Source organism: Lepisosteus platostomus, chromosome 23 (genome assembly GCF_059453375.1).
Source record: "Lepisosteus platostomus isolate fLepPlt1 chromosome 23, fLepPlt1.hap1, whole genome shotgun sequence".
NCBI classification, from domain to species: domain Eukaryota; kingdom Metazoa; phylum Chordata; class Actinopteri; order Semionotiformes; family Lepisosteidae; genus Lepisosteus; species Lepisosteus platostomus.
Genome location: NC_142633.1, coordinates 15,222,467 through 15,233,518, shown reverse-complemented (window position 1 = coordinate 15,233,518; position 11,052 = coordinate 15,222,467). Strand labels below are relative to the sequence as shown.

Sequence of the window (11,052 nt, the reverse complement as noted above, 5' to 3'; positions counted from 1 at the left end):
TATTTTTTATTTTTTTTTTTACCAATCCCAGAAAAAAAAGCTGTAGGATAATTTGGTTTCCCGAGTCTGGAAGTGACGTTTCGTTCCGGAAGTGTTGGTCAAAGACGAATTTCTCATACTTTAAATTTTACAGGCGGCGTAGTAATGCGCTATTGTGTGGGTCTGTGCTTAAAAGTGGTTACGATGGTTTGCCTGTTCAATTAAAAATTGAGAATGGACGAAATAAGGTAAGGGGTGTTTGCGTAGCTATTGTTATCGTATTCTACCTTTCCACCAACCGGACAGATACCACTTCGGAACCGAACTTTTTAGTCCGCTCACAACGCCTTTTCCTTCCTGTACTTTCAACCGAAAATGAAACTAGGTAGCTGTTTTTTTTTCCGTTTATCGTCTCAGCTGGTTGCAATAAAACTATCAGGCGTATGTACCGTGTATCATTTTAAAAGACGTGCGGTCCAATTATGAAAAAGACCGTGATGAAAACGGTAGCATTTCTATATGTAACGGTGTCCCGTCAGCAACGTTGTCTTCTCTGGTACGGGGCAAAAACGAATGCAATAAATAAGAGGTTTGCAATATATATTTTTGCAAATAATCGCAAATAGAGAAAAGATCATCCTTGGTCACACAATGGATATGGCGCAACTGACCATCAGGCTTAGTTTACCATTAACATGAACACAATTCTGCTTGATGTTGTCGTCACCTGGACTGGCCCAGCTTCTTAGGAAAAACACTAGTCAACCTTTCGTTTTTATTTGGTTTTAAGCGATAGATCTTTGAAATAAGTATCTTTCCCCCTGACCGTGTGTTTGCCGAGCCCCAAGACGCGTTGACCTGCTTGGTGCACTTCCTGCACTTTTTGCGTTGTGCTCTAGGCTGTACTTAGACCATTGTAAATCATCATTTACTCACACCTCCTTAATTCAGGCCTCTTTTTAAATTATTGAGAAACGTGTGATGATCAGGACATGAATTCAACATTCTTCTAATTTAATGAAGAGAAGCTTATCTTCCCGAACTCGATGTTACTGAAATTCACTTTTCAATTCTGCCCCCAAGTACAGCAAAGGGTAACAGAGTATCTGAGTTCTCCGGCTGCCGAAAACAGGGAATTCTCTCCTATCCTAAAGCTACAGTATTCCCCAGTATCCAGTCATCAAGGACAGCAATCAAACAGGTTTGCAGGTCTCTATACCTCAGGAATGATCAAGCCACATCCTAGAGAGTCAGGAACAGCAGCTTTTGTGGGTCGTTCTTAAATGAACAGTTTGGATCAACTTAGTTTTGACTGCTTATTGAATGAGGTAATTAAGAGATCATTTGAAAGGCATATCCCCACACTCAGTAACTCTCAAGGACAGCACCTGGTCATTCCTGACTCCACTGAAGCGATTTATGTTCTGAATTAAGCAAAACTCATATGTGTTCCTAAATTTTACAGGTTGATGATTTAAGGGCAATCTGTAACACTTGCCAGAGTGTGACTATCCACTGCTCAAATCATGAGCTGCTTCAGACCTGTGCAGCATAATTCAATTAGGTCTAATTCAGCCTTAATTACATAATGTACCCCTTTTTCTGAGGTCTGGTGCCGAAATGTGCTGGAATTTCACCCTCAAGGATCACATTTGGGGAGCTCTGCCTAATACTGTTGAATGAGTTTTTGTTGGGGTCCTGGAAAGACCCAGTTCTTAACAATTGCATTGGTACCTTCCATTACTGGCTCATGATAATCTTAAGCCTGACTAATTGACCAATAATTGGCCACGTTAAGTGATCAAGAGTTTGTCAATGACCCGATGTAGTCATTGGGAATTCTAAATGTTATTTGTGTTACAGTCCTCTGTTGAACCCACGTAACGAGAGTACTGATCTCCCTTCGCCCAACCTGAGACCAAGACATCAAGAACTCATTCCAACACCATGTGGACCAGTGAGTAGCATTAGGATATAACTGCCCTGCTCTCTTTCTGTGAAAGCAACCTGAATTAGCTTATATTTCCATGTTCAGGACCTTGTAATCAGTTCATGTTGTGACAAGCAAGTAATTCAAAGTACTGTATTTGGCATATCTTCTCGCCAAAAGTATTTTCTGTTGTCACCTGGAATGACCACGTAGCTACTGTACATGATAGAATACGAATATTTTCTGGGAAAATTTCTGAATGAGAAATTTAAGTGTATGTAATAGTTTTATTTTTTGTGCCAAAAGACCTAGTGCAGCACAACAGATAATTGATTTTGCAGATGTATATGTTTTTTTTTAAAGGGTATTCTTTCTGAAGATATGCTTAATTACACCTGCACAGTAAAACACTGTAGGTTTCAAAGCAGTTCACTATAGTTTTCAGACCAACTAGCCGACTGCAGACGTGTGGATTAGTCTGATTTGTACCATTATTAGTTGGAGACTAATATATTTCTGATGCTTGTCTTTGCTGCACTTTAGATAAAGCCCTGGTCAGAGCTGTCATGCCACGTAAAACTGTACTACTGTGTGACCATTACTTCACTGCTGGCTCTGTTTGCTCTCACCATTGTGAACATCTACAGACAAAGTCAGGACAAGTATCCCTATGAAGAGGATTTAACTGTATCCCTCATACAGCTTGTGGGAATCTGTAAGTATAGGTTATACTGGAATTCTGATCATGGTAGCGTTGGGATTCTTTAAAACAATCACAATCTTATGGGCTCTGAGAAGTTCTGAATTAGAGATGAATTGATTTTTGTTGTTAAAAACAGAACAGAATCATCAAGAGTGAAGCTCTGCAGAGGATATAGAAGAGTAAGGAATAGCAAATCGAAAGCTGAACAGTACCAAATGTGACAGTAGTGTCCTTTCCATATTCAAGTCCCAATGAGAAAATCCACTTTAACAGTGCAGTGCTCTTGTTTCAGCACGTGGTGTTTGGTTCTTACCTCATTTATGGTAAGCGATGAAGAAGCCTGAAATTTCACAACACGAATGGCTGTTGTGAAAAGGTTCAGGATCTTAAACGAGGTGGAAGAGCCCAGCGTTACGCAAAAGTTTTTGTTCTCTGTAATTTTGGGAGATTAAATTGCATTGTTGATGGATCTGTGAGACAGATTACAGTTTCTGCAGTTTGTTATTAAAGGACATTTTCTGAAATTACACAGCATGGCAGTAAATATTTTTTTTAAAATAACAAATGCCTTGACTATGATCTCACACCAGTGGAGCTATGTGCTTAATTACTGACACCTGTGCTGAAGAAAGCTAAAAAAAGCAGGAATAAATGCAGGAAAATTGAAATTCATCACTTGAGTCATGTGATGGTGTCGTTTGTGCAGTTGCTTGTGTCACAAGACATCAGAGCAGAAGCAGAAGCAAGACTTCTTTCTTCTTCTGACCCGCTCATTTCATAACTATCAGCCTGTGTGGGGTGATGATCAGGGCAGCTGTTTTATCCTCAGCTTATTTTTGGTTTTGAGTGTGGAAAATGAATTATGGAATGTGTTGTGAAACCTGCCCTCCATTTTCAAGCACAGAATTCTCTGGCGTGTTGACATATTTCATCGTGTTCCAGACATCCGCATAGAACAAGCAAATTCCATTCGTGTTTTTGTGTATTTTGCTTATTCATCCCTAGCTTGAGCTTTTGTTAAAGAATACTTCCATTTTAAAAACTCTTTTGAGGATACTAACCTCATCTTTATATCCATACTTTTTCTGTGTCCCCAAATAATACATGTCTAACACATGGAGACCTCAAAATGATGTAGACAGTGAATCAGATTACCATCAGAAAATTGAAAACCTCTGTCTTGACAAAATCTTATTTTCTAGATGTTTTCCTCCTCTGTGTGTAAAGCACTTTTAATTATCAGTCTTTCCTCAGAGACCTGGGTGAGGAAGACTTGAGCTACTCAAAGTAATGACAATTCTGTATTCTCAGAATTGTAATTCGCAATTCAGAAGCACCAAGAAGTACAAACTAAGTAGGCCACTTAAATATAAATCTCGACAGTCACTCTGCACGCCAATTACCATTTCCTGTCAGCAAGAGGGGCTTACATGACGAATAAGGGTTTCAGAGCAGGTACGGGGAGGGGGGGGTCATGTGAGTCTTTATTTCCTGGGTTTCATATTCCCCCCGGATTCCTGGAGAACGTGTGCTTGTGAGTGGGAGTCAGCTGTGTCCCAAAGGCTGCCCAGTCGTTAGCTAGTCCCATTGTCTTGTTTTGCAATCGTTTGAAGGTAATTAGCTTCAAAAAGAGCTACACATGCCATAGCTCCTTGTGCATGCGCGCTCAAAACTCCTGCCCGCTCTTCAAGTTCAACTGACAGCAGTGCCATGGGGTCTTTCAGTTGTCTGTTCTGTAAAACCCCAGCTCAAGTCATACTTGTTAGCAGTGTCTCTGAACTGTGTGCATTTGTGCGCTGAGTCTTTTGCCTTTTGGCGGCAGTGTTCTGCTGTTACTACATCACCCGGGGCATCCTGCAGGAGAACCGTCAGGAGCTGATCGTGTTCGTGCTCAGCGTGCTGGCACTCATGATGAGATCGGTGGTCAACTTCGCTGTCCTCCCCGTGCAGGAGAGGAAGAGCCTCATTCTGGTGAGTACCCTGTGCAGTGTGTGTCAATGAAGTCCCCAGACAAGGACATCCGTCGCCCACTTCAGGCAGGGTGGAAGAGACCCTGCTGTTTCATTTTATCTCCCCAACTTGACCTCCTCCTAAGGAAATATTCCGAAAGTTTATAAATGAGTGCTCGGTGCTTAAATATGTTCTACAGGGAAGCAGAGGTTTATCCTGTACTGCAAACAAAATCACTATCAATGAATATAGAATTAAGTACAAGTAATACTAAATATTTCAGATAACTGTGCAAATACACTGTGACAGCCTAAAGCGATGCTCTTGTGCGATTGCAGCCTGTGTTACTGTTTGTTACCTGCAGGCGCGGTTTGTGTGTATCCTGTGTCTGGGCTTCTTCCATGTGGTGTGCGCCACTCTGCTCATCAGGACACCCAACATGATGGCCTTCCGTGTGGGTGGGGCTCTGGAGAGCCTGCAGGAGCAGTACTTCCTGCTCAATCTCTGCTTCTCGATGGTGACCTTTGACCTCCAGGCCCAGGTAGGGTACTTTCAGCTAGGGATCGTATTTAGTTTAAGACATTAACAGACTCGTTCCCACTGTCATACCTAACCTGGGGTAGTCTGTCAGCCAAAAAGATAATCAACATCCGTAACACAGCTTGCAGATGCAGGTCAGCATTTTACAAATGATACTGCACGACACTGAACAGCAGATATTTTAGCCTTAGTGTCGTACTTGAGAAGTGTGTAGGCAAAGCCGGTTCTAATTCATTACTTTACCTGTCTCTGGCTTCAGATTTCTTTTACACTCTGATGAGTGTGTTTTTCTTAATTCTTCACAGTGCTCCTGGGTTTAATTATTTATAACTGGCAGGCAGCAGCTCTTTGCTGTTGTGCTTTTCCTAATTGGATTTAGTTTACGATTTCTCCTTGGGGGAGCCCCAGTAAATGCGAGCTTCCGCTTTCAGTAGCGTACAGGACGTCACTGTTGATGTCTGACTGTGTGTCCGCAGCCCCGCCTGCTCACGCCATGTTTGTGTCCCCTCCCAGCTCTGCCTCTGTATCCTGATTCTGACATCCGGCTTCTCCACGTCGTACTCTCACAGCATCATCCTGGGCTTCGGCGTCTTCTGGGCTTGCTTGACCGCAGCCACTGGAATCATAGCAGTAAGTCCAGTTAGACCTGGAGCAGACACTCGGAAGGTGACGGAGGGAGCTGGAATCTCTCCGTGGAGATTTCGCTGTGTTGCAGCAATGAAAGACGCTGTCAGCCTAATCTACACATTGTGCGATAGGAAGAGCTGTACTGTACTCCTCATGAACTGTGTTTATTTAATTCACTGAAATACCACTCACAAGTTCTTCAACACTCATCAATGAAAAAAAAAAATCTAATTCTTTATGTTTATTCAAACAGATAAGTGAGTTGATAATTTCTCATGCGCAACGCTGGCCTGGAGAGTAACTGTTTCTTGGAGTAGTGAGAGTGAGGTCTCTCTGGAGGGTTTAACAGCAGTGTCCCATCTGGGAATGGAACCCACAATCCCCTAGGAGCCTGGGGTCCTGCCGCAGCCCCATTCCAGCTATCCTGATGTTCATTTTATTCAAACTAGACCATCTCATATTGCAGATAAACTATTTTTTCTTTTTGTTTTTGTCGGACCGCTTAACCACAGTTTGTCTCAATTTAGCCTCCATTTACTGAACATAATGAAGCAATTTGTTTTCACTTCCTCTTTCAGGTCTTAAAAGAGAGGAAGGCACTTGTGTGGGTCTTTGCCCTGCAGAACTTGCCCGAGCTGGCTTACCTCATTTATGTGCTTTATATGGTAAGTTGTCCTTTCAAAACCAACAGCTTTGAGCAGTTTTGTTTAATAATCGAGACTTATATTAAAAAAAAAACAACTAATGCTGATGTGGAAGTTCACACGAACAAGGAATTTGTATAAAAATTGAACGGAAGTTGTATGCGGTTCCTCTTTCTCATAGTATTCTAATTTAAAAGCATGTATATTGATTGCCTCTTGGCCTTTAGTCACGGTGCTGTGATTATTAAATCAAGTGTGGATTCAAGCCTGATGAAAGTAGTTTTCCCATGGTAGACAAAAAACCTCACTAGACAGCTGCTCCCACATTACAGGTCAATACTCTTGTTTATTATTCTTTCTTAATACTAATAAACCCATTATGTTCGGAAAAGGGTGTCCAGTCCTGGTCCTGGAGGACTGGTGTGTCTGTGGGTTTTCATTAAGTTCCAACTTAATGAGCTAAACCAGCTGGTTACTGGATTAACTGGACCAGTTTAACAGCTTCTCCCAGCTCCTCACGTACAGCTGCAGACACACCAGGACTGGACAGCCCCGGTGCTGGAGCGTTCTGGGTAAGGTAGCGGTCTCGGTGTGACAGTCCCGTTGTCCCAGCCTGGGATTCGAACCCACAATCGCAAGCCCAACTCCACACTGCTGCCCCTGTTGGCTCTACAGGAGTCTGGGACCGGCCTGTGGCTGAAGGCTCATCTGAACCAGTTAAGCACGTGAGCAGCTCAGTGAAATGCTTGACAGCGGAGACGATGGCAAGCCAGCAGTGGCGGCCTCTGCGTTCGGAGACTCACCGGGTCTCTCTGTCCCCCTGTCTGCAGGTCATAGCGGAGTGGGGCAGCGGGCACTCCTTCGCCCTGGAAGCAGCTGCTATCACTGGCTCGTGGATATCGGTCCTGATTAAGGCTGTCCTGTTCTGGTCCCTGATCCGACTGTATCGGAGCTTCGGGCAAGGACTGCGAGAGAGGAGTGAGTGACCTTCCGGGGGCTTGTTCACTTAGCTGAAACAACATGAAATGAATACGACAGCCGTCATCAGCATGAGAATAGTGGTTATGTCCACTGGTATGCCTTTAAGACGTCATTAAATGACGTTTGTAACTGATAGAAGGAAGGAGCTACAACCTTTAAATGTGCACCCTGTGATTTCTTTCCCCCACATGTGCAGAGTTAAAGATCACAAAGAAAGATTCAAACACATCTTTTTTTTTCTTCCCTTCCCAGTGTTTGCCTCCCCTCAGTAACACTAAGGAATTCACTGCCAGAAGCTGCAGGAAACATGTGGATCCAAACTCTGACCACAAGGGGGCGCATAAATGCACAGTCGCTTTTATGACGATGAGCACCACTACACACAAACGGGACTGGATAAAAGTGGTGATTTGTTGATTTAAATTGCATATGCCCTAAAACTTTGTAAAGAAATTATTTTTTATATTGGCCTACCTGTACAGGTTTGTAAGGTGCAGCCCTGTCTGAGTAATTCTGCTGTGTGACTGTGAAACCAGTAGGAGAAATGTGTACAGAATACTGGGAGGGGGTGTGGGGAGTTCATGAATTAAGACTTTTTGTGGACATATGGAATGTTTTTAGATAGATTTTATGTAAGAGTTCTGTTCCTGCTGGTCCAGACTGCTTCAGAAACTTGGATTGAATCTCTTATTCTACCCGTTTTGTGAACAGCTCTGTGAAATCAGGAAGCTAACATCACCCTTTGGCCAAAAAGTACTCCCACAAAAGTGCCTCAAATTGTGAACGCTTGGTTTATTTTCTTTTAATTTATGTATGCTGTTGCACCTTATTGTCTTTTATACCTGCACTTGTGCAGTGTGCCTGTCTCTCTACTGTGATAACCGATCGATTTGCGTATGCCTCTCGCTGCCATTTTAGCAAGCACAAAAACATGAACTAGTTTTGTATGAAATTTTCCATAAACATGTCAGGATGCACAGCGTGTAGACTTACTTGTTTACACATTGCGTCCACCTGGTTGAAGTGTGGTTCTGCACCGGAAACACAAGGGAGTGACTTCTGTCCCTCTGGTTCCCCCCCTGTTCAAGCTCAGGTGTCTCCGGTGCATCATTCCTGCGTGCAACACTGACATCTTTTGTTTCTTGCAAAGCCAAGAACTACAGAGAGAACAGGAGATGGAGCAAGCTGCTGCTGGGGTCTTAATCGAGGCAGAGTCGCCTTCGAAGGCGTACGATATCACTGAGTGTTCGGTACCAAATTGAGCACTGTTACCTTTTGCAGCATGTCGAGAGGGTTCTCCTGAGGGTCCCTGCCATGTGTGTTGCTGTCATATATAGTTACCTGTAAAAGAAATGATTCACACTGGTCAAAGGAATAGCACAGGCATTTTCCAGGTAGCCCACCATCACTTCAGCTGTGCTAAAATCAAGTGTGCTGAGTGAGTCTTGTGGTACAGTATTTCTACCATTCCATTCTCCTTTTGCTGTGGTTTTCTTGTCAGAGTATTCATTTTTATGTTTCTAATTATATTTGCTACTTGCACATCTGGATCAGAGGAAGGGACAACTGGTCACATTTTATGGCTGTAGGTCTACAAACCGTGGAAACCAAAGACTACCGAGGATATAGTGATGTACTTTGGATAGTGAACGTTAGTGCAGTATTCTATGGTATAGTCTTTTAATTTTAATATTGTTTGTTTTAATCTGCCGCAATCTCCATATTTAAAGCATCTCAATTTGTATACATTTTAATTTTTAGTCATTTAAAGTTGGAATGCACTAAAACTGTCCTGTACCTGTCATTCCTTCGGCAGTTGGATACCAGTCACGCTTTGCCCTTCTTCCCTCTCCAAAAAGACTAACATCGCATTTATTGTAAAATCTTTCTTATTTTCTTCATTAGATGAAAAGGAGCAGTAGGGCACAAACAAGAGAACCTTTGTGTAGAGGAGGGAACACCACACTGGCCTCCTCTCTTCCTGTCACTCATTGGCATTTATCAGAGGTCAGAGATCTCCCCCAGGCTGTGCCTGCACCAGCACTTCCTTGTTGTATACATTGTCATGTTAGAATACGGAGCAGGGCTTCTTTCTCTCCTGGCACTTTATCACTCAACACAATTGAAGGTTTCAGCTGTAGATGTGCACGCCTGTGTCTCAGATTCCCATTAGGATAAATATCTAAATATCAGAAAGTCCTGTTGGCTTGGGATTTAAAATCTTATTTGGCACAGCAGTGGAGGAAGGAGCTAGTCTTGAACATTGGGGGCTTGTTCAAGTGCTGTCTGCAACCTGTTAGGCAGTAGAGCGTAGCATCAGTCCTTTCACGTCTTCATGATCACTTCCTGTTATTTTTCTGTAACCCTGGTAGGTTTTTTTCTTAACTTGGTCAAGATTTTAAATAAAACTTTTAAAAATTAAATACTGTTGCTTTTCCAACAGAAATGTCCGACAAAAGCATGACTGTTGTGCACACTTAAGACTTAACAGCGGTGAAGCTCCTAATACTCTGAAGATGTTTAAAGAAAATGTAATGCAAAATAAAGTTCATCTTTTTTTATTTACTTTTAACAGGTAATGCCTTTATCATTGATCTCTGTTTTTTGTAAATTCACAAATTATAGTTCTCATTCCACAGATTGCGGCTGAGCTGCAATTCATGTGTTCTTTGTCAGTGTGAAACACTTCAAAGAAGGAGAATCCTGTAAACTGATATGCATCTACATGTGAAAGAACTAACGTGGGAAAACACTGTTCAGACAAGATAAGACTGAAATCCCTCAGTCAATAATAACCTTGTGCACTTCCTGATAAAGTTGTGTAATACAGTATCTATAACATACGTAACATAATAGGCTTTATAAAATATTAAAAACACTAAACATGCTACCTTTTTTGCTCTCTTAACTTGGGGTGTGGAGACTGGGTGGAATTATTTTAACAAAGAGTTGGGGGAGTATGGAACAAGCTATTCAGACATGTTGTTGTGTATCCTTGGCGTCTTCCCAGGATGAATTACTACCACTAATTACATTACATGCAAGAAGACTCTTCTCTGAGGAACATAGTTTAAAATAATGAAAATATATTAAATTCATTAATTGGTGTTGACAAACTAATGAAAAAAGTTAAGCATGTTAATATCACAAAAATGCTTTTAGGGTTGAGGTTAACTACAGTAAACATACTGTAATCCAGTGGTTCATGCTGCTAACGGCAAAGTTAAAGGCAGGTTTAACATATCTGCTGGTCTTCATTAAAGCAGAGCTCTTTATGGAACTGAGTCTTTGATTGAGATAAATTGATTGGAAATATCGCACTCTTAAACTGCTTATAAGACAACAGTTCCATGCAGTCTCAAACACATTTAAGAAGTGAGGCAAAAAACAGTGAAAAGTTCAAATGGATATTATGTCAATTAAGGGCTAAATTATGTAACAGAGCTCAGATGGAACAAAAACGGGTATGAGGAACCCCAGGTTTGAGACCGTGTAACTTGAGCACTCTCATTGTTGTTTTGTGCATCATTCGCAATTGCCTTTCTAAAAATAATAATGGAAGGACATTCGAGTCTGAGAACTCTAATCTAATTTCACAGAATAAAGTGGGGGTGTTTGAAATCTGCCAAGTGACGTTCTGTCAGAATCTTCCGTCAGAAGACAGAGACACGGAAGGGCAGCCACACCCCAATCTTCAA

At 42.0% G+C, this 11,052-nt stretch overlaps 1 protein-coding gene across 1 annotated transcript; it reads left to right on the top strand.

Moving 5' to 3' along the window:
* Positions 1-69: 69 nt before the first annotated feature.
* LOC148642151 (uncharacterized) lies at positions 70-9,919 on the top strand. The gene is made up of 9 exons (XM_088616977.1): positions 70-227; positions 1,843-1,936; positions 2,453-2,624; positions 4,435-4,583; positions 4,927-5,103; positions 5,616-5,732; positions 6,308-6,394; positions 7,204-7,351; positions 7,607-9,919. The coding sequence occupies exons 1-9, from the start codon at positions 214-216 to the stop codon at positions 7,624-7,626; spliced, it is 978 nt and encodes a 325-aa protein (XP_088473103.1). The 5' UTR covers positions 70-213; the 3' UTR covers positions 7,627-9,919.
* The last annotated feature ends 1,133 nt before the right edge of the window (positions 9,920-11,052 follow it).

Coding starts and splice junctions, on each gene's coding strand:
- LOC148642151 (XM_088616977.1), top strand. Junction 1,937..2,452: donor TTCCAACACCATGTGGACCA/GTGAGTAGCATT, acceptor GCTGCACTTTAG/ATAAAGCCCTGGTCAGAGCT. Junction 7,352..7,606: donor GCAAGGACTGCGAGAGAGGA/GTGAGTGACCTT, acceptor TTCCCTTCCCAG/TGTTTGCCTCCCCTCAGTAA.